At 45.6% G+C, this 26,676-nt stretch overlaps 1 protein-coding gene across 1 annotated transcript in view; it reads left to right on the forward strand.

Annotated features, from left to right (window-relative positions):
- ZAP70 (zeta chain of T cell receptor associated protein kinase 70) overlaps window positions 1-23,811 on the forward strand; it is a 103,662-nt gene extending 79,851 nt beyond the window's left edge. Inside the window, exons 13-14 of the mRNA XM_078670938.1 lie at window positions 520-632; window positions 22,002-23,811. Of these exons, the coding sequence (XP_078527064.1) occupies window positions 520-632; window positions 22,002-22,119 (231 nt within the window). The 3' untranslated portion in view covers window positions 22,120-23,811. The remainder of the gene's footprint in view (window positions 1-519; window positions 633-22,001) is intronic.
- The last annotated feature ends 2,865 nt before the right edge of the window (window positions 23,812-26,676 follow it).

The raw sequence follows: 26,676 nt of genomic DNA on the forward strand, positions 1-26,676 counted from the left end.
ATCAGCATCAGATCTTGTCTTACATCTTAGTTCATCCTACACTTTGGTCTTCTTGTAAGCCAAAATAAAAACCAGTTGCAGGTCTGCAAACCTCTCTTCTTTACTAGCTTTTGCATTTCTTGAATGTTAGCACTCTCTCAGGCGGAAACCTGCTTTCTAGAGTGCTGGATTGTCCCCTCAGGGAAAGACCAAGGAATTTCAGGGCTCCAAGCTAAATACAATTTTGCCGGATGGAGAGCTCCTAACTTATTTGACAGAAACAATTATTTCACTCCTCTTGCAGTACTTACATACTACCACTAGGTGGCAACCTAATACCGCTGCTTTACCTCACATAATGTAAGCGTTGGCTTGGTCATGCTGAATTCAGCTCTATTCCCAAACCCTTGGAAAATAGCAGTTTTACATTCTACTAAATTCACCAAACTGATAGAAAGCCAGCGATTACACCGAATAACTTCTGAGCTGTGTATGTGGTATGGGCTCCAGATGACTGCTGTTTTTTTTTTGTTCTGGCAGAAACTGAAAGGCCCGGAGGTAATGGCGTTCATCGACCAGAACAAAAGATTGGACTGCCCGGCCAGCTGCCCAGATGAGATGTACAAACTGATGCTAGACTGCTGGACATACAAGTAAGGAGCCTGTACTGTCCACCGAGAGTTCCCCCGTGCACGTGGACAGAGCTTCTGTTTCTTACACCATAGAGGCATTGCAGGGAGTGGTAGTAACCCATGGCAGTCAATGAATGGAATCTAAGCGCGCTCTATCCATCACTCATCCTTTCGCCATCACTTGTCTAAGCCCTGCACCATGATAAGAACACCCATCTAGCAAGATATATAAATATATATATATATAAATATATATATACACATATATATATATACACACACCTAGGACTTCGGCACACATCACCCAATTCTTGGAGAAAGACGAAAACTGACCCAACGTTCAGTGCACATGATTTTATCAAATGCCCTGCACCTCCGCCATGATGCGTTTCGACCTACAAGAGGTCTTGTTCGCATAACCTATATATATATATATATATATATATATATATATATATAATTTTTTTTGGGGGGGGGGGGATCCATCAAGTGAGGGCCAAGAAAAAGAGGGGTTTCCCAAAGCGCTTCTAACACATTCTTTTTTCCATAGTAACGTTAGACACAGCTACAGCCCAAACTGCTGAACCGGTTTACACCAAATTTGGTAGAAAGGTAGATCTTTGTGAGTAGCAAAGTAATGGACAGTGGAGGAACGAGAATCTTTGGCCTTGTTTGCAGATGGAGATGACGGCAAGTTGCTGTAACTTCTCGTCTATAGCCTGCCAGACAAGAGAGGAGTTATCTTCCTTAGGAGCTTTTGGGTACAAGCTTAACCTCATCGCTGCTAGATAGTTTCCCCTGCTGTGCTGGACAGCAATAAAAACGGGTGTGGTCATGACGAGCTCAGCTCGTCATGAGCATCTGAGAGGTATATGCCATGACGAGCTGAGCTCGTCATGAGCATGGAAGGGGTTAAGACTGGAAGAAGTAAGTGGGTGGGCAACCAATGACAAGGGTGAAGATTTGTTTTCCTGATGCTCATAATCAATCAATCAATCAATCAATCGGGGATTTATAGAACGCACTACTCACCCGTGAAGGTCTCAAGGCGCTGGGGGTGGGGGGGGTTCAGGCAGCTCTGAGGTCATCCGAAAAGCCAGGTTTCTAGGTCCTTTCTGAAGATTTGCAGTGTAGGCAGGGCCGGACTGGCCGTAGCAGGCACCCATTTCCCCGGTGGGCCGCCACGGTTGGGGGCCAGTTTAGGGCCCCTGGGGGCCGATTTTGTCACAGGGCCGTTTTTGCAGCATAGCTGCAATTTTGGCCGCTGTAGCGAAATCAGCCGAAACCGGTCCTGGCATACACCTCAGCTGCACCCCCAACCCCCCGAGGGGATGGCCGAGCACTTTGCCATTGCCGGTTTTTGGTTCCCAGTCTGGCCCTGAGTGTAGGGCTTCGTCTGATGTTGAAGGGGAGTTCGTTCCAGGTCTTGGCCACAATGTAGGATAAGGATCCGTCCCCTGCTCTGGCTCTGTGGATGCGGGGACCTCAGCAAGGGCTAGGTCGGCAGAGCGGAGGTTTCTTTTGGGGGCGAGGAAGGAGATTCTTCAGTTGAGGTATTGGGGTCCGGTGTTATGGAGGGCTTTGTAGGCGTGTGTGAGTAGTTTGAAGGTTACTCTGTTTTTGACTGGGAGCCAGAGGAGGTCGCGGAGGTGCTGGGTGATGTGGTCATGTTGTGGGATGCTGAGGACGAGTCTGGCTGTGGCATTCTGGACAGTCTGGAGTTTGCAAAGGAGTGGTTTGTTGATTCTGGCGTAGAGCGTATTTCTGTAGTCCAGCCTGCTGGTGAGGAGTGTGTGGGATAGGGTCTTCCTGGAGTCGGGGGGTATCTATTTGAAGGTCTTGCGGAGCATGTGGAGGGTGTTGAAGCATGTGGAGGATACAACATTGATCTGGCGGTTCATGGTGAGTGAGGAGTCGAATATGATGCTGAGGTTGTGGGCGAAGTATGTGGGGGTGTACTGTACCTCAGTGATACATTTAGAGGCATGGTCAGGACTGAGGGAAGAAATCTGCACAGCGTCATGGAAGTGAACCTGATTCTACTATTGCATCTCCTTACTTAGACTTTCAAAAAATGCAGTACAGTTAAGTAAGAACCTCAAACTGAAACTCATTGCCCTGGAAAAAAAAACACCACAAACTACCTGTAAAAAATGCGAACCCTTAAAGGCAAGCAACCAAAGAGAGAGGTCACATTATGCTTTGGCGACCCAATCAATTGTCTGATTACCTTCACTCTGAATAATTAATCCACAGCCAACGTCCGAAAGGTCTGCTCTGTGTGCATTGCAAATTTGTCATTGGTCTGGAATTTGACTCCAACTGCTCATTCACTGAATCAATGATGCAGCAAATGTACTATAGGCAGTTGTACGAATAAAGAAAATGGACCGCCTGACCTGCTAGTTGAATAGAAAAATATAGCACAGCAGATGGTTTCACAGGCCCCTCTGGCCTTTGGGCCCCGGTCCCATTGCACCTGGTGCAGCATTGATAGTTACATAGTGGAGAAGTGTGGCTCAATGCTTAGAGCGGCAGAGTGGAGTAATGTGCCTCAATGGTTAGAGCGGCAGAGTGGAGAAGTGTGGCTCAATGGTTAGAGTGGCAGACCCTGATGCAGAGGTCTAGCCCGGGACCAGGGTTCAATTCCCCGCCTCGGCGGGTCTTGAGCTCAAAAATTACACAGACCTGATAATTCTCACCTCGGTGCCTATTCCAATCATGGAGTCCCACTCTGCAACTCTGGGCCATAGCTTGCTTAATCTCCACAACGGCCCCCACAACGCTAAGGATGCCTGGCCTCCACCTTGGGGGTGCCCAGGAGCGGACACCTCACAGGGAAAGCCAGGATGGGTTCCACAGCGGTATTCGTACACGCACCTTGAGACCTTTGCGGGTGAGTGGTGCGCTATACAAGTATCAATTTACTATTTACATTGTACATTACTGGCCTGAATTGGGATTCTAACTTAGGCGCAAATTGTAAACCCTGGGGTTTTTACCTACACAGTTTAGCCAAAGTTAAACTGGTGGAACTCTGGCTAATAGTAAGATGATATTTAGATATTGCACTATTTAATACTGTGCTCTGCAATCCATGTGTCTGCTGCCGAAGAACCACCTGCCTCACACACTTGCGGCCAGATTTACAAATATGTCATACAACGCTGTGCCGCACTCAGAGCTGCTGCACTTCATCGCGTGAGTGGGAGAAAGCAGGACAGCACTGTATCCACTAAGATCTGGCACTGTCCTCCTTCCCTAGTGCTGGCTTGTAATCAGATTGCCTAGTGGCATGTACACACTTTTGCACCATAGTGCAAGGGTCTGTGTGTGATGTCTAGCATAGGTTTTGTACTATTCTATGCCTAGACAAATGTTACAACTGCGTCCACTTTGGATGTGTGCTGTACAGTTCAGCACACATGCAAAATATGAAAAGTTTGGAGAAGTAAAAGCATTTCTCCTTTGAACACCTGCCTCAAAAAAGCATTATTTTTTTATGCAAAACCCTCTCTACTATTGTTAGAAGATAGGGGTTTGCATCACTTGGGTGGTTGCGTGTAAACACCCATGTACCACTGTTCTGCCTGGTTTCTCAGATTAGATAGGACCAGCTCATCAGAGCATTACTAACTCAGCCAGAACGTTACCATCTCCCCCTCCCTAGGACCTATTTACAACAGGTAACAACATACATCTACCACCTAAGGACAGGGAATTCCTAAGATGCATACCATGTACCTCCTACAATATCAGCAATCGGCGGCCTCGCGGTCCCATACGAACCCAGACCTCTCTACCCAGACGGCAGTATCAGAATCGGCGGCCTCGCGGTCCCATACGAACCCAGACCTCTCTACCCAGACGGCGGTATCAGAATCGGCGGCCTCGCGGTCCCATACGAACCCAGACCTCTCTACCCAGACGGCAGTATCAGAGTCGGCGGCCTCGCGGTCCCATACGAACCCAGACCTCTCTACCCAGACGGCAGTATCAGAATCGGCGGCCTCGCGGTCCCATACGAACCCAGACCTCTCTACCCAGACGGCAGTATCAGAATCGGCGGCCTCGCGGTCCCATACGAACCCAGACCTCTCTACCCAGACGGCAGTATCAGAATCGGCGGCCTCGCGGTCCCATATGAACCCAGACCTCTCTACCCAGACGGCAGTATCAGAGTCGGCGGCCTCGCGGTCCCATACGAACCCAGACCTCTCTACCCAGACGGCAGTATCAGAGTCGGCGGCCTCGCGGTCCCATACGAACCCAGACCTCTCTACCCAGACGGCAGTATCAGAATCGGCGGCCTCGCGGTCCCATACGAACCCAGACCTCTCTACCCAGACGGCAGTATCAGAATCGGCGGCCTCGCGGTCCCATACGAACCCAGACCTCTCTACCCAGACGGCAGTATCAGAGTCGGCGGCCTCGCGGTCCCATACGAACCCAGACCTCTCTACCCAGACGGCAGTATCAGAATCGGCGGCCTCGCGGTCCCATACGAACCCAGACCTCTCTACCCAGACGGCAGTATCAGAATCGGCGGCCTCGCGGTCCCATACGAACCCAGACCTCTCTACCCAGACGGCAGTATCAGAATCGGCGGCCTCGCGGTCCCATACGAACCCAGACCTCTCTACCCAGACGGCAGTATCAGAATCGGCGGCCTCGCGGTCCCATATGAACCCAGACCTCTCTACCCAGCGGCAGTTTATCCTATGATTACCATTACATAAAGGGATCAGTCTCACTATTCATCAGGGGTATAGAACTACAGTATTACCGATCACACAACGGTTGCCAATTTGGATAATGTACAACTTATTCTCTAATTCAAGGGGCTCCTCTCTCCCTTATTCAGTTACCACTTACCTGATCAGGGTTAGCATCTGTTCACATAGCAGCATCTGACTAGAAGAATAGGTTACCCTCTCATACAAGAACACGCAGCACATGTCGGTTCACTAAGAACTGGGGTACTTTATTTCTCATTACAATAAACAATCATATAACACCACACTACAACACATAACCTGCAAAGAGAAGTGAAAGATTAGGTTGTGCACTCTAATAAGAAAGGGTCGACATCACCTTATTAATATAAAGTCTGCACTCAGCAGTCATCTAGGTTCCCTTCTCGTCTGTGCCTTGGCTCGTCTTGAAGTCACACCTCCGCAATCACGGGTACACGGCTGCACCGCTATGCGCTGTTCCCTTCACCCTTCTCCAAGTCACTGGAACCTTCCTCTCATCGGCTACTCTCTCTTCCCTAGCTGTTCTACTAAGAGAGTATCTGTTTCCCGATTCTTCTCCGCCTTTGGAATGGCGCCTATCTTCCCTGGAATAAGTAATAGCTTTGCTGCTAACGGCTAGATGCCGCCTACGGACTAACTCCACAACTGTCTCGGGCTTTCACTAATATAGAAGCGTGTTTCTTCATGGAAAATTCCGGCCAGTAACCTGCCGCCCACCAAATTCTTGTACCTCCCCGTACCAAGGACACGTTCCAAGCCGGCCGGCCTGATGTTGTGTCTTCGGCATGAAGAAAAATACAATCCTTCGACAAGGGCCGGCCTGAACCGGTTCTCTCCAAGCGAACAACACCTCATAACTAAAACATTACACTTGACCTAGAAGCATCCCAAGCTGCCGGAGCAGAAAGAAAGATGGAGTCTCTCCCGTTTGAGGCCTACCAGGCCCGAATTCAGCATAACTCCATGGAAAGTATAATAATACCCTAACTGAAGGACGGATTATCCCTAATACTAACGAATCTATCCCCTAGCCTATGTGTATAAGCCCTAATCTAAGGAGGAGAATACAGAATTATATCAAAGTGCCTTGTAAATAGGCTCTATTCACTACTCTAACCCTTGCACTGGAATGATAAGAGACTGAAGTCACCTTCAATCACCTTTCCTCAAAAGAGGGCCGGGAAAATCGAGCAGAACATTTCACCCTTGACTTCATTCGATTGTACATTCATCAAACAGAACTAACATCTGTGGACGAGTAATATGAAACAAAACTAACTGATCTATGTCTAGTACCAGGTTTGCAGTATTGAAGTAGAGAAGGAATACACTGAATGAAGCAACAGATAGCAATCAGAATGCTAATAGTAATCAAAATACCCCCTAATATTTGACGCCACATATGTAAATCAGGTAACCAATTAAAGAGCCAATCAAACCAGCCCTGGTCAATGTGTTTTCTAACCTCTTCCGTCAAGTCATGAAGTTTGTCAATATGAGCCTGAATGGATTTCGTATGGTCAGACAGGTTAAAACAACAAAGACCCTCAAAGTCAGAACAATCATGTCCATGTTTAACCACTTGAATGCTATGGGAATTCCCCTGCTGTGCTGGGATTCCGGGATCCTCATACCTTCATGACGAGCTGGGCTCGTCATCAGTGTAGCAGCAGGCTACTTCATGACGAGCCCAGCTCGTCATGAGCGTGGAAGGGGTTAAGCAAAAGATAATCAATAGCCGCCCGGTTCTGCAAGATAGCTCTACGTTCACCCTGGGCGTCTAATAGTATGTCAGACAGGATTGTAGAAGTATGATTAATGGATTTTACCATCCAACAGGCCATTTTCCCAATAGACTTGGCATTATAGACCGCCAAGGCAGGAACACCAACAATTGAGATAGCTAAACTAAGGTATTCAGATTTGGAATATAAATGCATAGATGAATCACAGTCCTCCTGTAGCATTACAGTATCTCGGATCACACGGGAATTGGCATTAGGATGCGATGAGAACATCAACAAACTCAGTCTGGTAATGGCACAAGGGCCTCCGGAAATGTTCGCGGGAATATATGGCCAGGATGTATTACCACAAGAGAAGAGCCAACCGGAGGGTAGCAGCATTGTACGATAATGACTGGGGGTAACCACTAAACTCTTACAAGTCATATTATTTTGAACAGAAGTACATAATTTCGGTGATCTTCGGAAGCACAAAGTCCTTTCATGAGCTGTGAATGAAGTAGTACCTTTCAATTTTAAACGCACACACTCAGAAATAGCATTGGGATCGCAAGTAAGGAAAAAACATAAATCACCCTGCGTGATATTATAAGTGATTATCTGGGACTGGATCAGGGGTGTCGGATTGGACAACTCAGTACATAAAGGGCAGTATTCATGTGTAGCAAAATCTCCCAAAAGGACGTTAGGACGGGCATTCGATATATTAAAAATATGGGCCAAAGTCTCTAATGAAGCAGGGACAGCAACTAAACAAGTCGCTAGAATGTCAGTCACCGAACGCATCGGTGTTAAACAAAAATGAGGGGCATTAGTCACTCGCTTGGCCAAAGTAGTCCAAAAGTTCGATGACGAATCCCACGCAGCAAAGGAACGCGGTACTCGGGTTCTCAGATCAGCCCGGGTCGATGGGTTCCCTCCTCTCTCGTCGTAGCAGTCCAAAAGGAGTCCAACGCCGACACATCCTGCAGCAACAGTCCAGAGAATGATCTGAAAGAAAATCAAATACAGGCATTATTTATTCTCGTAGATAACATTTGTCAGCCGGGACAGCTTCCCAGCTATCTTTCCCTGGTCTCATGACTAGAACAGTATTATCATGACCGGTTGCAATAATCTCAGCTTGTTCAGGGGGATTCTTAGGCGATTGCACCCAAACTCTAGCTCCAGGATTATCCGTGGAACCAAATCCTTTTTGTCCTCGTACAGTTAGCAACGTTGGGGCAGTGCCTTTCGTGATCTCACCACTGAAAACAGGCATTATCAACAATTGAGCAATTCGGTCAGTTTTATGTATCGGTAAATCAACCTCACTGCTATTCAGCAGGAGCACCTTAATCTCTCCCTGATAGTCACTGTCAATGACTCCTCCGAGTACTTGAACACCTTTCACAGCCAACCCCGATCTAGGGGCGATTAATCCAAAATTTCCAGTGGGTATACAGACACCAACACCGGTTTCAATGATGACTCGATCTTTACTTTTTATAATAGCATCATTCATGGCATGCAGGTCTAAACCTGCCGACCCCGGGGTCGCTCTGCATGGAGCCAGTGCTCCGGGGGTAATTTCCCAGTACATCACAGTGTCACCAATAGAATTGGGCTTTGCATCAACATTCGGAGGAAACAAACGCATCAATGGAGATTCAGCATTTAGAAAGGGACGATTATTCAAAATTAACAGTGCCTGGAACAAATAATCCCTCCAATTCTTATATCTGTCATCGGTCAATTTACGCAGTTGATTTTTCAGCAAACCGTTCAATCTTTCAATCAGGCCCGAGGCCTGCGGATAATATGGTATATGAAACACCCATTCAATATTATTTTCCACACAAAAGTCCTGCACCAATCTTCCACGAAAATGGGATGCATTATCAGATTGAATTTGGAATGGGGCACCATAATAAAGCATAATCAATTCCAATGTTTTAATGGTATTCACTTGGGTAGCTTGTTTACAGGGGAAGGCCACTAACAGGCCACTGTATGTATCAACAATGGTGCAAATGTATTGACAATTTTTACTCATAGGGAGTGGACCAATATAATCAATTTGCCAAATTTGAGCGGGCAATTTTCCGCGATGTTAATGACCTTTAACAATTTGAGGCACTTTCCGCTGTCTAGCATGCTGACAAATGGGACAATGCAAAATAATGTCTTTGATTAAATCTAAAGGAATATAAATTCCTCGATCAGCGGCCCACCTGCTAGTGGCTTTCTCTCCATAATGTCCTGCTTTCTGGTGGGCCCATTTCGCCAATCCTTCCATATCAGAATCCTGCATGTCCACCAGTGCCTCAGCAATTTTAGATTTTTCATCTGCAATATTATGAAAGAATTTGTCAAGGGAGTCTATCGGGGTATGAGCATCCACATGAAAGATTGTAACAGTACTTTGCGGGAGCATTTCCCAAATCTCTTGCCATAATTCTTTTCCCCACAGTTCTTTTGTATGCAATTCCCAGTTATGGGAATGCCAAGTCGGTAACCAAACTGCCAATCCATTGGCAGTAGACCAGGAATCAGTAAAAATATGACATGTGCCAGGTAACTCTTGTTTCAGAACTTGATAGACAGCATAAAGCTCAGCGAATTGGCTGCTCTTTCCCTCACCAGTTGTACTCAGCAATTTTTGTGTGATCGGATTATAGGACACTGCCTTCCAATGTTGTTTTGTACCTATGAACCTTGCCGAACCATCCGTAAACCAAACATGGTTTCTGTCCTCTGCGGACAGATCATCAAATGGTTTACCCCACTTAACAGGGGATTCCTGTACTAAAGGTACGGAACATTCACTCTCCGTCTCAACCGATGGCGCCCGCGCCACCTGCTCATGCAAGGATGCAACTCCTTTTGGTCCCACACGTGCCCTGTCTTGTATGTACCATTTCCACTTAATCACACTCGCCTCCTGAGCGTGTCCAATTCGGTGAGTTTTCGGCGAACTCAAAACCCACTGCATGATAGGAATTTCAGGTCGCAGGACCACATCATGTCCCAAAGTTAATTGCTCGGTATCCACCAGAGCCCAGTAACATGCAAGCAACTGTTTCTCAAAAGGTGTATAACGCTCACCAGCATCAGGTAACTTTTTGGTCCAAAAACCTAACGGTACTTTACTTTTTCCTTGTTTCTGCCACAAACTCCAATTTGCATAAAGGCCTTGTACAGACACATTCAAATCCACATCACCATCGCACACAGGCCATAAATCCAAGGCATACTGAATCGCTTCTTTTGCCAAACTAAACGCATCTTGCTGTGGTTTACCCCATTCAAACGCATTCTTTTTACGAGTGACACGATACAAAGGGGCCAATATTTGACTCAAATGTGGAATATGCTGGCGCCAAAAACCAAACAAGCCAATGAAGCTTTGGGCTTCTTTCCTACTCCTCGGAACTGCAAACTCAAGAATCTTCTGTTTTACCTGTGGGATCACTTCTCGGTGACCTTCATGCCAATTAATGCCCAAAAATTTTACAGTCTGGGATGGACCTTGTAACTTATCCGGGTTGATTTCCCAACCTTTCTCACGCAGACACTCAAGGATTTTATCTAATTGGGTCTGAACTTCATCTTGTGTTTCACCTTGAATCAGAACATCATCAATATAATGACATATCTGAATTCTCGAATGTACAGGTACCTCAGCCAAATGCTCTGCCACCAGCCGGTGACATATCGTAGGACTATGCACATAGCCCTGGGGAAGACTTCTAAACGTCATTTGACGTCCGTTCCATGTAAAACTGAATTGTTCCTGGCATTCAGGGGCAATCGGGATTGAAAAGAAAGCATTAGCAATATCAATGGACGCATACCATGTACCTGGATGCTTTTGGATTCTTTCAATTAAAGTAATGATATCCGGTACTGCAACAGTCAAAGGGGGTGTATACCTATTCAGTTCTCGATAATCAACAGTCATGCGCCAAGAATTATCACTCTTACGCACGGGCCAAACGGGATTATTCCAAGCAGAAGTAACCGGAGTTATAACTCCTGCATCCACCAAATCCTGAATAGTGGTACTAATTTCTTCATGACCACCTGGGATACGATACTGCTTCTGACAAACCACTTTTGTCGCCTGGGGAATCTTTATGGGGGCCATTCTTAAACGACCAACCCGTACAGGTCTGAATGATATATAATGTTTAGTTCCAAATTGATAACATCCATCGTCCAAATGCAAAGTCATTCCTTTCAAAATGTCAATTCCAATTATGTACTCTAAGAGTGGCACGACTAATACAGAATATTCTTTTCTAGGAATTCTGCCTATTCTCATCTCAAGTGTAGTTTGTACTGCGGGAGTTTCCTTTCCACCTAAACCAGTAATTGTAAAAAATTGGCCTTTAAATTTCTTTGATTTTCCATGAATAAGAGTGGCCTCCGCTCCTGTATCTACCAATGCTCGGGCCCTTTGGATATTACGATATCTCCCAAAAAATTTCAATATCTACATAGGGTCTATTATCTCGGTGAGCCCATCTGTGTACGGGAGCTTGACCTACTTCCTAGTCATTTTTACTGCGTTCTGTCAACCAGGACAAATCAGGATAAATGTTCTCACGTTTCTCAGGTATCAATATATCATGTTCATATCCATCTCCATTACGAAATGGATTCCTGTCCTCTGTATTGTACTGCGAATTTCGATCGGAAAATCTGTGTCGATCCTCCCTCCTCCTCAACTCAGGGGACTGATCCCTTTCATCTCTACGTCTGCTGTTAACATAATCATCTCTCCCCCTTTCTCTTACCCCCTCTCGCTCTCTCTCTCTTCCACGTCGAGGGTACGCATCACGTACATATCGTCGATCATCACGACGATCAGAACGCACACGACGGTTGTCATCACCGCTGTCATCAGAATAATCACGATCGCACTCATTCGTCCGCACACGCCGGGCACCCTCCTTTCGGTCTAAACCGCGTTTGCGAAACAAGCCCCACAAACGAGTAGTAGTTTCACCATCAATATCCTCCTTCCTCACACCGTCAGCCAAAAGTGCAAGAAACATGTCACGTCTAGTAAGCTTATTGTCTCCAGGAGTACGAGTGTCAGACCGGGACTGTCGTTCAGGTTTAAACCAATCACCCAACTCACCAAGCTGGCGTACAGATTCCAGTACCATAGACAACGCGTTACCAGTCTGATTGATCAATAAAGTCATCATGACTTGCTTATAAGCAACCGGGGAAGAACGAATAATGCGATTCCGCACAGAAGACGTCAACAAACCATCAAGCAATCTGTCAGCAGTACTCAGAAAAATCGCAGTTTTCATCACCTCCTCTTTGAGACGTTGTGCAGCATCGCGCAATGTATACCACGGCTTGTCATTCACAGGCCAGTCAGATTCAGTAGGGTACTTTTGATTACAACCCTCAGTCGCCAACTGAAGCAAACTGATTTGACCAGCACCATTAAAATTACGAAAATGATCTTGAACAGTAGAATCCGAACTCAAGGAACAAAATTTCAAAGAATCGCCAGCATCCAACATAATGCCAGCAGCGCCCAGTTCATAAAGGCGCACCATCCACGTAAGCAAGGTCTCACCTGCTCGCTGTCGAAACCGCTGCAAAATATCACTAATTTCCTGTTGAGTAAAATCCTCCAAAGAGTCCAAAGGAATACCGTTCGGATTACCGGGAGCCTGCTGCAACTTCCTACGAAAAACAGGATGTACAGAGACCGCGGGAAAAGCATCACAAGGAGCCCGATCAGTAAACTTAGAGGAACAATCTGTATGAGAAGTATCAACACAATGCAAAGAGCGATCGTAGTCGCGGGACTCAACATCTGTAGCACAAGAAGCAGATTTAAAAGCCTGTCCGGAGCGAGAAGACTCGCGATTGTTAGACTCCTCATCCGAGGAACGAGAATCACTCGAATTCCAGATATTACCATCCCATTCATCAGGATTCCAATCCAGTCCGGCTTTCGCCACGACCAGACGCACTTTCCGTTTAGAAACGCGACCACGACGATTCTTGTATTTATATCGTGCAATCCGAACAGCCGCCCTTTCAGCGATAGTCTGATATGTTTCAAGTTTGTCGGCAAGCAATTTATTTTGACACCGCAACAAAGTATGAGCATTTTGAATTTCAACAAACTTCCGTTCCATTTCCACATGCTCCTTCTGCAATTTCAACAACCTCTCATGTACAAGCCTGTACGCAGACAAAACAATCCAACCTCTGCGCCCTGAAATAGGAAGCTCCTCACCCTTCGCTTCTGGCGCCTTCTGCAAACAGGAAATCACATCAGCCGGCTCCGCCAGCTCCAGACAAGAATTCCAATTTTCACTCAAACCAGTAGAATCAGCCCACTCGCGGGCCAAGGCCTCATAAGGCGTTGAATCCCAGCCTGGAATATCAACAGGCAACTTAAAAACAGATTTCGACTTTCTCAAAAACATCCTGACAAAACAAAAACTATACACACAATTATATACAAATAATATACAAATGAAACCACGTACGTGCCGAGTACAAACTCAAAAACAACCACAACGCACACAGGTTTCGTAAACGGTTCGTGACGCCAAATGTTCTGCCTGGTTTCTCAGATTAGATAGGACCAGCTCATCAGAGCATTACTAACTCAGCCAGAACGTTACCATCTCCCCCTCCCTAGGACCTATTTACAACAGGTAACAACATACATCTACCACCTAAGGACAGGGAATTCCTAAGATGCATACCATGTACCTCCTACAATATCAGCAATCGGCGGCCTCGCGGTCCCATACGAACCCAGACCTCTCTACCCAGACGGCAGTATCAGAATCGGCGGCCTCGCGGTCCCATACGAACCCAGACCTCTCTACCCAGACGGCAGTATCAGAATCGGCGGCCTCGCGGTCCCATACGAACCCAGACCTCTCTACCCAGACGGCAGTATCAGAGTCGGCGGCCTCGCGGTCCCATACGAACCCAGACCTCTCTACCCAGACGGCAGTATCAGAATCGGCGGCCTCGCGGTCCCATACGAACCCAGACCTCTCTACCCAGACGGCAGTATCAGAATCGGCGGCCTCGCGGTCCCATACGAACCCAGACCTCTCTACCCAGACGGCAGTATCAGAATCGGCGGCCTCGCGGTCCCATACGAACCCAGACCTCTCTACCCAGATGGCAGTATCAGAATCGGCGGCCTCGCGGTCCCATACGAACCCAGACCTCTCTACCCAGACGGCAATATCAGAGTCGGCGGCCTCGCGGTCCCATACGAACCCAGACGGCAGTATCAGAATCGGCGGCCTCGCGGTCCCATACGAACCCAGACCTCTCTACCCAGACGGCAGTATCAGAATCGGCGGCCTCGCGGTCCCATACGAACCCAGACCTCTCTACCCAGACGGCAGTATCAGAGTCGGCGGCCTCGCGGTCCCATACGAACCCAGACCTCTCTACCCAGACGGCAGTATCAGAATCGGCGGCCTCGCGGTCCCATACGAACCCAGACATCTCTACCCAGACGGCAGTATCAGAATCGGCGGCCTCGCGGTCCCATACGAACCCAGACCTCTCTACCCAGACGGCAGTATCAGAATCGGCGGCCTCGCGGTCCCATACGAACCCAGACCTCTCTACCCAGACGGCAGTATCAGAATCGGCGGCCTCGCGGTCCCATATGAACCCAGACCTCTTCACCCAGCGGCAGTTTATCCTATGATTACCATTACATAAAGGGATCAGTCTCACTATTCATCAGGGGTATAGAACTACAGTATTACCGATCACACAACGGTTGCCAATTTGGATAATGTACAACTTATTCTCTAATTCAAGGGGCTCCTCTCTCCCTTATTCAGTTACCACTTACCTGATCAGGGTTAGCATCTGTTCACATAGCAGCATCTGACTAGAAGAATAGGTTACCCTCTCATACAAGAACACGCAGCACATGTCGGTTCACTAAGAACTGGGGTACTTTATTTCTCATTACAATAAACAATCATATAACACCACACTACAACACATAACCTGCAAAGAGAAGTGAAAGATTAGGTTGTGCACTCTAATAAGAAAGGGTCGACATCACCTTATTAACCACTTGGCTGCTAAGGTACATCCCCCTCTTCCCATTGACTTTCCATTGAAATCAATGGAAACTCCATGACGAGTTACCCTTGTCATTAGCACTGAAGGGGTTAATATGAAGTCTGCACTCAGCAGTCATCTAGGTTCCCTTCTCGTCTGTGCCTTGGCTCGTCTTGAAGTCACACCTCCGCAATCACGGGTACACGGCTGCACCGCTATGCGCTGTTCCCTTCACCCTTCTCCAAGTCACTGGAACCTTCCTCTCATCGGCTACTCTCTCTTCCCTAGCTGTTCTACTAAGAGAGTATCTGTTTCCCGATTCTTCTCCGCCTTTGGAATGGCGCCTGTCTTCCCTGGAATAAGTAATAGCTTTGCTGCTAACGGCTAGATGCCGCCTACGGACTAACTCCACAACTGTCTCGGGCTTTCACTAATATAGAAGCGTGTTTCTTCATGGAAAATTCCGGCCAGTAACCTGCCGCCCACCAAATTCTTGTACCTCCCCGTACCAAGGACACGTTCCCAGCCGGCCGGCCTGATGTTGTGTCTTCGGCATGAAGAAAAATACAATCCTTCGACAAGGGCCGGCCTGAACCGGTTCTCTCCAAGCGAACAACACCTCATAACTAAAACATTACACTTGACCTAGAAGCATCCCAAGCTGCCGGAGCAGAAAGAAAGATGGAGTCTCTCCCGTTTGAGGCCTACCAGGCCCGAATTCAGCATAACTCCATGGAAAGTATAATAATACCCTAACTGAAGGACGGATTATCCCTAATTCTAACGAATCTATCCCCTAGCCTATGTGTATAAGCCCTAATCTAAGGAGGAGAATACAGAATTATATCAAAGTGCCTTGTAAATAGGCTCTATTCACTACTCTAACCCTTGCACTGGAATGATAAGAGACTGAAGTCACCTTCAATCACCTTTCCTCAAAAGAGGGCCGGGAAAATCGAGCAGAACAACCACCAATGGAACGCCCCCTTGAAGCAAAGTAATGCAAAGTGCAGAACCTGCTTTCTGTTACTGTTGGGCAACTCTCCAGCACGAAACATGTTTCCCACTTGAGCATAAAGGAAAAATAAACATTTCCAGCTGGTTTGCTTCACTTTTGTGATGCAAACAGGTCAGAAAATGTTAGTAAATTAGGCCACTAATCTGTACTGCAGATCCTAAGCAGAAAGTATCATAGTGTAGAAATAATTCACAATCCATTTGATTCCCGAGTCATTGGCTTTACAGTTGGCCCAACCCTTCCCGTTTAATGTTTTCACCAATTGCACTTTAGTGTTTTATAAGTGCTTTAACATTTTACACATTTACATTTTTCTACTTAACAAGCAAATATTTCTGTTTTGGGCTTGATCTCACGTCTCCTGTTCTACTACAGTATTGCTTTTCTGCCTGGCATGCGCACTTCCTGCCGCAGGAGTGTGGCATGCACATACAGATGGAGATGCCAAATGTGGTTTCCTCCAGCTCCACGTCTCTCTGGGGGCTGAGCAGATAAATAGGGCATCCTTGTCATGCCAACACATGTAAAGACTGTAGAGCTGCCAAGGGGTTGCTATGGTAACCCAGAGTGCTAATCTCTGTGGTAAAGATGTGGGCTTTCACTGGGATACACTTTATACTGTGCTCTTCAAAGGTGAGCTGTTCGGTGGGTAAAATACACGAGAGTCTGTAACAGATGTAAAAACATGCCTCTAATTTGCTTTTTTTTCTTTTGAAAATATTTTTTGTTTATTTTACATATAACAATCGCCTTACACATCGAAGTACAGTATCCATATTGGGCAGGCAGAGTCGGCCCAAGCACCCTCCATATCCAGGTGAGGCTTCTCACCTAAGGCGGAGGAGCGTCGCCCCACTGCTTTAAGCGCAGTTCAGAGGAAAGATAAAATGATAATAGCAAAACATTATTATCATTTTATTTTTCCACTAGCAGCCCGTCCCGACCTTGTCCGGGAGCAATCAGGCTTCCCCGACCCCCGCCTGCCCCGACATTGGCGAGCAGCCCGGGCCCCCGTCCACCCCGTCCCCCGGCTGCCCCAACCCCCGCCTGCCCTGACATTGTCCTCCGGAGGCTTACCTCACACAATTATGCCAGAGGCCCAATGTTGCAGTGGTGGCCAGCAGCAGCGCCTGAGGCACTGGGGAGCTTTCTGGGTAAGTGGGGCTCTGGCGCTCTGTTTGCAGGGAGGCGAGGATGAGCAGAGGTTGCAGGGATAAGAGTAGGAGTTCACAGAGTATGGAGCGGCCGGCGGGAGTCGGGAGCTTGAGCACAATTATGCCAGAGGGTCCCCCGCCTGTCTCGACCCCCGCCTGCCCCGACATTGTCCCCCGGAGCCTTTTTGTTGTAACTCCCCGTCCCCCGCGTGCCCCGACCCCCACCTGCCCCGACATTGTCCCCCGGAGCCTTACCTCAGCCGCCGCTCCTCAGTTTGGTGCTCCTCGCCACTCCGCCGGTCCGCTGCTGCTCACCGCCTGTGTGCCGCTTGTCAGTGCTCCTCCCCCGCGCCATGTCCGCCGCCGCTCCTCAGTTCAGTGCTCCTCGCCGCTCCGCCGGTCTGCTGCTGCTCACCGCCTGTGTGCCGCTCGTCAGTGCTCCTCCCCCGCGCCATGTCCGCCACTCCTCCTCGCGTTCCTGGACGCCGCTCCTCCTCGCGCTCCTGGACGACGTCAGCACGCAGGTCGCAGCCGGCGCTACTTCGAGGAGACTACTTTTTTTAAAATGTAAATTTTTTAAATATAACGTATTTTTAAAATTTATATAGCCTATGTCCATCTGCACACCCTGATGATTCCAACGATGTATCGGGTGTGTGGATTGGCGCTGTGGTTCCCGAGTTTACCTGCCTCAAAGCCTCAAAGTTCTTCCTTTATAATAGTAGTATAGATTTCTAGGTGCGAGGCTGGCCAGAGCAGGGACCAGGGGAGGAATGATGAGCACACTCAAAGGTGCATGAATGTTTGAGCGGCCGTCTTGGCCCGGCCAAACATTCATGCGCACTTTGCATGTTCCCCACCAGGCCTTAATGGACAGCCTGGTGGGGAACATGCACAGGCTCCCTTTCCCCGTCTGAGCGCTGAACCACGGAGTGCACTAGTACCCCATAGAGACTGGCAGGTTGGGAATACACTCTAAAGTGAGGCTTCCTGTACACCCCTAATACACTCAGTGCATGCTCTAAAAGTGGCACCCTTGGTGCACGCTGTCCATGCACCATCTCCTGGGTGGCACTCTATAAGGGTATCCCAAGGTCACAGGTTTATAAGCAAAGGTACTCCCTTAATTTAAGGGGGCACTACCTCCACGGAAATGAGGGAACACAAACTTCACAGTTTGCAGCCATGCGTACTGTGTACACTTGTCGGTGTCTGACAAGCATCCGTGGCCTGTCCTCTGGAACAGATGTACACGAGGAGTGCAAGGACCAGGCAGAAAGCATTGCCCAGGCTTACAATGCACTTGCACAATATGCCCTGACATCTCTCTTAGATCACTGAATGATTGATCGACTGACATCCCTTCCCTGGTTCTGTTTCAAAGTTAGTCATAGTGCACAGAGTAAAGCGAAACACCTGTGCTAACCGCAGAACCTACTGGTGCACTTGAGTGAACAAAGCTCACTGTAAATCACCTTTCATTGTAAATAATCTTTGCTAGTAATCTGTTGTAGTGTAGTTCCTATATTCCCAATAGGCTCTGCGCATTGGAATAATATATCCTATAGAATTGACGTACGACTTAGGTCGACTAGGTCTCTATCGAATATATTAAACTTAATTGTGAGTGCCAGCTAGCTCAGAGGTCACTAGAAACTTTCTTGAATAAACAAGAAGGGGTTAGTTTCTGACAATCGCATAAACATGACAACTTTGTTTCCCCAAGATAAAACGTATCTTCAGAGTCGTGGAAGCAATAGATAGATATTTTACTCAGTCAATCGTGCATGCTTCGTTTCACCAGAGGTGCAGAGAAATAGTGAGACGGGCGTTTTCAATAAAAGTATTTATTGAACAGTCTTCTTTCTCATGCAGAAGAAATTAACTGCTACAATCGTAATACTGGCTGCAAAGTATAATTCGTACATCAAGAAGAGTATTATAAAATAAAACTGTAAAAGCACATACATGAATAATAAATACTAAAAGTACTCGACTGGTGCTTCTAAAATACGCCTACCCCAATGTACCTAACCTAAGTCTAGTACGAGGGAAGAAGTAAGTATGTTGTAGCATAGGTTTAGTATTCTTTTGCCAAGAATCTATCCAAGATTTCTCTTAGGGTCTAATCAGCTCCGTACCTTGGTTTAGAATGAAGGAGGTCTGGTATCTCTGTCTCGAGACTCGATTTCCCAACACGCCGCAAGGGGAGCTTGGAAACACTGGAGCTGGATTTCTCGGCAAGAGAAAAGACAGCGTCTCTCTCAGTGCGTCAGCTGGAGGGTCGGCTTCCTTCGGCACTTGCTGTAGCGAGCTGCGTCGGGCAAGTAGATAGTCGAACTGCTCCAAACCACCGTGTGTTTGCTGGGGCAAGTGTGGGCATATTTATACCTTGAAGGTGCCGAGTTTTGAGTAAAGTTGGACATAATAACGTCATCAAAGACTCGCAGTTATTTGAAAACTCCATGAGTTCTTGGACAAATCAATATTCAAGCAAGGGGATGTCCCTGACTGCTGAAGTTTTCCAAGAAATTGTTGTGGCTTTTCGGAACTAGTGGAAGTATCCATGCCTGTATTTGAACTGCATGGGCTATGTCTAAATATGGTTATGATTTCTATACCTATATAAGGACAAGGTGATTTATACCTATATAAGGGCATGAATCGGGAAAATTACACTATGGTTCTAAAATGCTATACAGCACTGTGCCCCTGTTCATTGTCTTCGCTTTCGCTCGCTTTTATTCATAAATGTTTGTGTCACTACATATTTGTATTTTTCCATAATTTGATGAAATGGCTTGGTTATACATGTGTACACCAAGTGAGGAACAGAGTATTTGAATATGTATTTTTTTCACTGACCATTTTTGCCCTCAAACTCTAACCAAACAGCTCACCTTCTCTGAAAATTAAGGACCTGATTGAGATCTCGGTGGATGGGTTACTCCAATCCAAACGTGACGGAAATACCGCCCGCCAAATTACAATTAGATTATCTCCTATGGAACTTTTTTTTTTTTTGTTAAATCATTTTTATTGATGTAGTAATAAAAGTACCAGAGTTACAATGGAGCATAAGACGAAACAATGGAATAATATGGAGTATAATATCGATAAATATTATAGTAAAAAGCAATCTGATTCAAAAATAATAATGAGAAGAGAAAGGAGATCATCTCATGGTTAAGGGATGAACAAGAAGGGTAAGGGTACATTTTAAAACAGGTGAAAGTTAGAATAAAAGTTTTAAAGATAAGGTATAAAAAAGGGAAGAAATAGAGAGAAAAAAGAAAAGAAAAACAAGAAGAGAGAAAGAAAAGAAAAGAAAAAGAGAGGAAAGATGAGAAAAAGAACTAAGGTATAGCTATGGATCTTTTAATATGCCGGACTGGATATCCATCACACGTGTGATGGAGTATTCCATCCGCCAAGATCGTAATCAGGCCCTAAGTGAGGTTGCAAGTGTATATCATTAAACCGACCTATTGCAAATCTCGTTCTTCTGCCGCCAATTATGGTGGCCTTTAACATTTTCTATAACAACAAACCATTCATGTAAAGTGCGAAACTTAACTGGTAGGAGTGAACAGGGCACTCTGAAGGACAGCAAGAACTTTTCTGCTTCCTGGAAGAGTGGTCATTGCACTGCATTGCACCGTTTGTGCTCTCCTGGCTACTGGCGCTGTGCACATCCCGTTCTCTGCTGCCGAAAGTCACATGGCCATACTTGCTAGAAGTGCAAAGTGACAGTAAGGGGTGGAATGGAATGCTTTGATTAATTACTGGTAATTGCAGTATTCCAAGTCCTTCTCTCTCTTACATTCCTCATAGAGGCCTCATGGGTGAGGAATCTAAGTAAGATGGAGGAGGAGGCAGTGCTTAATTTGAGCTGGTGGTTTCCAGTGCTCGGCAGTGGCACATATTCATCAACACAGGCGCATATGGCGCAAACCTGACCTTTGGGTATTGGCGCTATTTTCATGAGCACCTGTTAAGGACACATTCATTTTTGGTAGGTAGGGGGAGATTAAAGGATTTGCCCAGAATCACAGGATGTTGAGCCTATGCTCAGACTGGAATCTGGTTCCCCAACTCCAAATTTGGCAGCTGTGGCCATTACACCACATCTTCTCCCCACTTGTAGGGTTTCATGGGTTAGTAGTTGGTTCTGTTACAGGCAGCGCTAATAGGAGGAATGGGCTGGTGCAAACCAAACTGCCTACTGACGAGTGCCCTGGCACATATTTTTTCACAAATTATCCAATGCAAGCAGGTAATGGCTGCTGGGTGGTGGCTATCGTGCTTGACCACTGCTAATCTGGGCCAAGGACTATCCCGCATAGAAGTGATGAAAACAATTCCCTCCAACCTTAGGCTTCGTTCAACTTGCAAACTAAATCCTGGTCCCAGGACGAGGTGTTTGGGTAAAACTTTGTCTTAGGTGAATTGGGAAACTTTGCCAATCATTTTAAACGATCATGTTTCCCAACATCGCCCAAATTAGCAAGCAAAGTCTTAGTTTCACATATAGTTTTATTCTTCCCTATCCTCCGTTTTCTTTTCCAATGCTTTCTCGTGAAAGGCTTGAACATGGCTTCCTTACTTTTCCTTCTCTCTTTATTTTTTATCTCTTGTAGGGTTGAAAATCGCCCGGGATTTGAGGATGTTGAAAACCGAATCAGGACCTACTACTACAGCATTGCGGTTAAAACAGAAAAAGACCCTGCGCACGCGGCCAAAGGGGCAGAGGTCTAAGCTTTTCTCCTTCATAGCAACAGAACCACAACCAGAGTCGATTTACAGAGCTCCCATGATTGATTCTATTGCAATTCTGAAAAGGTCCTCATGCTCACGAAGGATGTGATGACTTTCCATTCTGGCAAGATGATTTCATACAAACCAAAGTGAATGTTACTTTCACTTTCGCTTCCCTTCATCCAAGTTCTGTCTTCATCTGAGCTCAACCATGATTGGTCCCATCGTCTCTGCTTCTTTCATTGGTTGTGGGAATGACATTTATGCAGAAACCTTGGATTGTCTTGGTTGACAGCTATAGAGGAATCCTGCCCTGGTGAGGGTACTACTATAATGTGATGCAAATGTGAATGAGTTTCCTAATTTTAAGAGGGTTTGTCTTGGCATTTAGTAGATTCATATCCATGAATTGCTTCATTTAAAAGGAACTGAGAATTCTCCAGTTTCTCAAAGGAACTCTAAATGCAGAGTAGTCCCCGCCTACCCAAATCCCTCCACAATACCATCCTTATGGGCAAGGAAATTCTGCCAGCGGGCTTTACTCTAAGTTTAGAATTTCCTCCAGACATTAAAGGATTTTCAGTTCCTTCTAAACCCTGACCGAGGCATTGATTATTTGTGGCCTTACATGCTTTAGATTTAAGAGAGAGAATTCAGATTAGACCTTCAAACGCCTCAATTGTGAACATGTAGTAAATTCATTCAACATTTATATCTTTTATATTTACATAAGACAACTTCTGGGAGAGACAGGGTAAGATGCTGGAAGAGTAAGGTGTGTCAGGACACAAAAACTGGATTCTGTTCAGGATACTGTGATATTGTACCAGGTTGTCCTATGGTTGTCGCTTGAGCTAACACAACATCAGAGTTTTAGAGGTAGGACATAGTGGTATGAAAATTAAAGAAATGGAATCTTGTAGTTTGTTATAATGCTATAAACAACTTGTACACTGTTATCGTTATTTGGATCGCATGTTACTGCCACTAGGAATGCCAGTTTGCTCTATTGACTTTGCATTTGTTGCATTGCCTTGGGCTTGCCTCTATAGTTGGGGTGTGTTCATCCGATATGATAAGTGTTGGTGGGGTACGGGAGGTTCTACCATGTGCTAGCAAATTGCTTCTGCAAAGCTGATGCTGCAAGCTGGAATGGTGTAGTTTGAGGAAAGTGTGAGGAGTATAAAAAATCACTCACTGGTTCTCAAATCTCTTCTTTGGCTTAAATGATTGGTTACTATAGAGAATGGCGATGGTGTGTCCTATGAGGGCGATATCAGAGAGGTTATGAGTGTTGTCATAAACTGGTCGTTCCAAAGAAGTGGGTAGAGCACGCGCTTCACGAGAAACCCTCATTTCTTGTTGTTGCGTTTTTTATATAGGCAAACGTGGCCCACGGGCATTAGAGCGCTTTACATTAGCACCAGATTACATTACTTAGGGTCTGACTTAGATCTCAGCAGATGGGTTACTCCATTACAACGGTGATGGATATCTGGTCCGCTCAAATATAAATCCAATGATGTCCTTTGGGATTGATATTTTGGCAGATGGAGTATACCGTTGTGACACAGTAACTCGTCCACAAAGATCTGAATCAGGGCCTTCGTCTTGGATCTGTCCACAAGTATCTTGAATTTAGATATGACTTTGTGAAGGCTGATTCAGTATTGCAGGCATGTGTAGTATCTTAGAAGAAAAAGTAACAAAGGGGTCTAAGGGAATATTTACCGACCTAACACTGCTATCGTCCCTAAACAATATAAATACCAACAACAAGGATAGCAATGGGTCAAGAAGAAACTATCTGTAAATATTCTGTGCATTCCAGGGGTACAACCACGATATCTACTGAAAGTATAACGTAAAAAAATAATTATTCCCATCAGGTTACTGACCTGTGCCACCCTACATCATTTGGGATCCTTCACCTTGAAGGAGAAGTGGTCTTACCCACAGTAGATAGGGCAAGATGTAGCCTAATCTACTCAAATCAAAAGGTAATTTTAACCTCCGTTCATATAAGGTCCCTTACATCAAAAGAGCTCCCTCACATCTGGAGATATCATCACCTCTGATTTCAATCAATCAGGATTTATAAAGCGCAGCTAATCATCCGATAGGATATCCAGGCGCTTGCCAACCTCTCATCCTTCCTATGTCAATAAAATGAGAGTAAGACCCAGTGTCACTTTCTCTCTGACAGACTCTCTCAAAGCGACCCGGTACCTTGGTACAACTGACCTTACACATCATAGAATCATTTTTTATGATTCTCGAGTAGGGATCAGCAACCAATAGTTATTCAAACATTATGTAAGGAGACACTTCACCCAGGGGGTTGACGGCCTCTTGGATCCCCTTCATCTTAATCCTGTACATTTGCTCCTGCCAGAGATATAAAAGCTTCCACTCCTCTTCAGAGAACTAGGCAGCAACATCACTCAATGCATGTAGAGCCGTTAATACGCATGTTCATCCCATGGATTGTGATTCTACGATGAAGCATGCCACATAAACTCTGGTGGCAAAAGTCCTTTTTTTACAAACTAATGATACGTAGTCAGTAGAGAATGAGAGGAATTGAAATGATGTAAAAATGTAAATGATACATCTGAAAACCTGAGGATACAAGATTGTGAGTCCAATTGCTTATTGGTTATGATTGCGACCTTGGAAGACGACCAGTCTTCATATACTCTTCTACGCTTCCCGTTTTGTACATCAAAGATAGACTGATGCCGTCACCAGCGAATAGGAAAAGGTAGAACCCTGTCTGGTCCAACTAGGGACAAGTCACATGAAAGGACGTCCAATAGAAGTACCCAGGGATAGAAACGTCTATCCCTAGCTTGTGTATGGGTACAACTTGCACTGCCCTTGTTAGCACTGGCTTCAGCAGTTGTGAAAGCAGTGGCTGAAACAGAAAGTAAGCAAGGCTCACTTTTCCACTCCTAATCATTCACCAACTCTATCCAGTAGGGGGAATTTGACAGATAAAGGCGGGCCAAGAAGGAATCTGTATGATGTCAGAGAAGGCCAATAGGTGTGTGATGTCACTTCCACTAAAGTCCATAGATGGTGAAGAGACGCGTGGGTATCTTTTAGAGAGTTATCAAGAGAGTGTGAGTCAACACAAAAATGGAAATGTAACCATGAATCAATATACAAGTGCAACTTCGATATATTCTTTCAGTAACTAGCCTATGCTTAGTAAAAAGACTATGGTGCCTGAGAAATGTACCCCAAAAGTGCAGAAAATTATATTTTGTTGTCTGAAGAGCATTACATTATGGCCACAAATAGTTGGATGGAATTAATGTATCAGAGGGGAACACAGGAATTTCCAGTGCATTCATGGAAGGAAGTGTGGTTATTCCCATTAAAAGTTAAAGCTAACTGAAACAACCACTCACAGACTATTAACCAGCATGCCACCATACTAACTGAAATATGGATGTCGGTCAACTTAGCAAGGATTTTAAAAAGTACTATGGTTTGCGCTTTAATTTTCAAATTTAATTTTAATTTTAATTTCGTGGTTTCTTCTGTAATATGTTCAGCATTGTCTTAGGGAAGTGAGCTTGCAACACCATTAGCCATCAGAAACATTCCAAGAAGATTGCGTTAAAGGTATGTACTGAACAGAGATTAGCATGAAGTGTCACCGAAAGGTAATATAGCTAAAAACAAGAAATGTGAGCGAGCGTAAGTCTAACGAAAATTACTCGGGGTGTTTGTAAGCTGATCTCATTGAGTACTTGAATGATACAGAAACATAGTGATTGATTTCTGCTAAGTACTACTGTTTTTTCTTTATAAAAGATACAAAAGCAAATGTTTATTGGAGAGGCAAGCAGAAAGGCTCCTGTTCAATGTTTCATATCCAAATGTCTACCTTTTATTGTTTGTGCCATAAACACTCCAGTCAGTTTTTTACATTCTTCATAAAAACCCAGGGGCAGATTTACAAGCCCCTTGCGCCACTTTTGCGTCCCTTTTCCCATGTTAAAAATAAAGCAAAAGTGGCGCAAGGGGCTTGTAAATCTCCCCCCAGAACTCAAAGGTCGTACTAAGTGGGACAGATGACTACATTCTACAGTAATATTGCTATTTTTTGCCAGAAAAATGGTACTCATTATATCAACCGCAGAAATATGAAGGGCTGAGTAGACTCTGGTAGGCTTTGCATCCAACACATGCAGGTTGAGCTTACAGCTGTCCGCCAGCTCTCAACCCAGTTAACTTTCTTAACATATTAAACTTGTAAGTTAGTGTCTTGTCAAGTACAGTAGCCCTTAAAGTTAAAAGTGTGGAGCATATTGAACACAGAAACATCTCTACACAAACTTTACATTGACCCAAAGAATATAGAGTCAAAGTCAATTTCAATGTCCATGTAATATGTAATTGAGTAAATGTTGGGGAAAACCATGGCACAACCTAATTTCACATTTGTTTTGCTGATTATACAAAACAAGATGTAGAGAGAATATTATTTTCCACTTTTCAAATATGAAACATGCTTCCGGCACACTCTGTATTGCCTCCTTTCGT

Source organism: Lissotriton helveticus, chromosome 12 (assembly GCF_964261635.1).
Source record: "Lissotriton helveticus chromosome 12, aLisHel1.1, whole genome shotgun sequence".
In the NCBI taxonomy this organism is placed as follows: domain Eukaryota; kingdom Metazoa; phylum Chordata; class Amphibia; order Caudata; family Salamandridae; genus Lissotriton; species Lissotriton helveticus.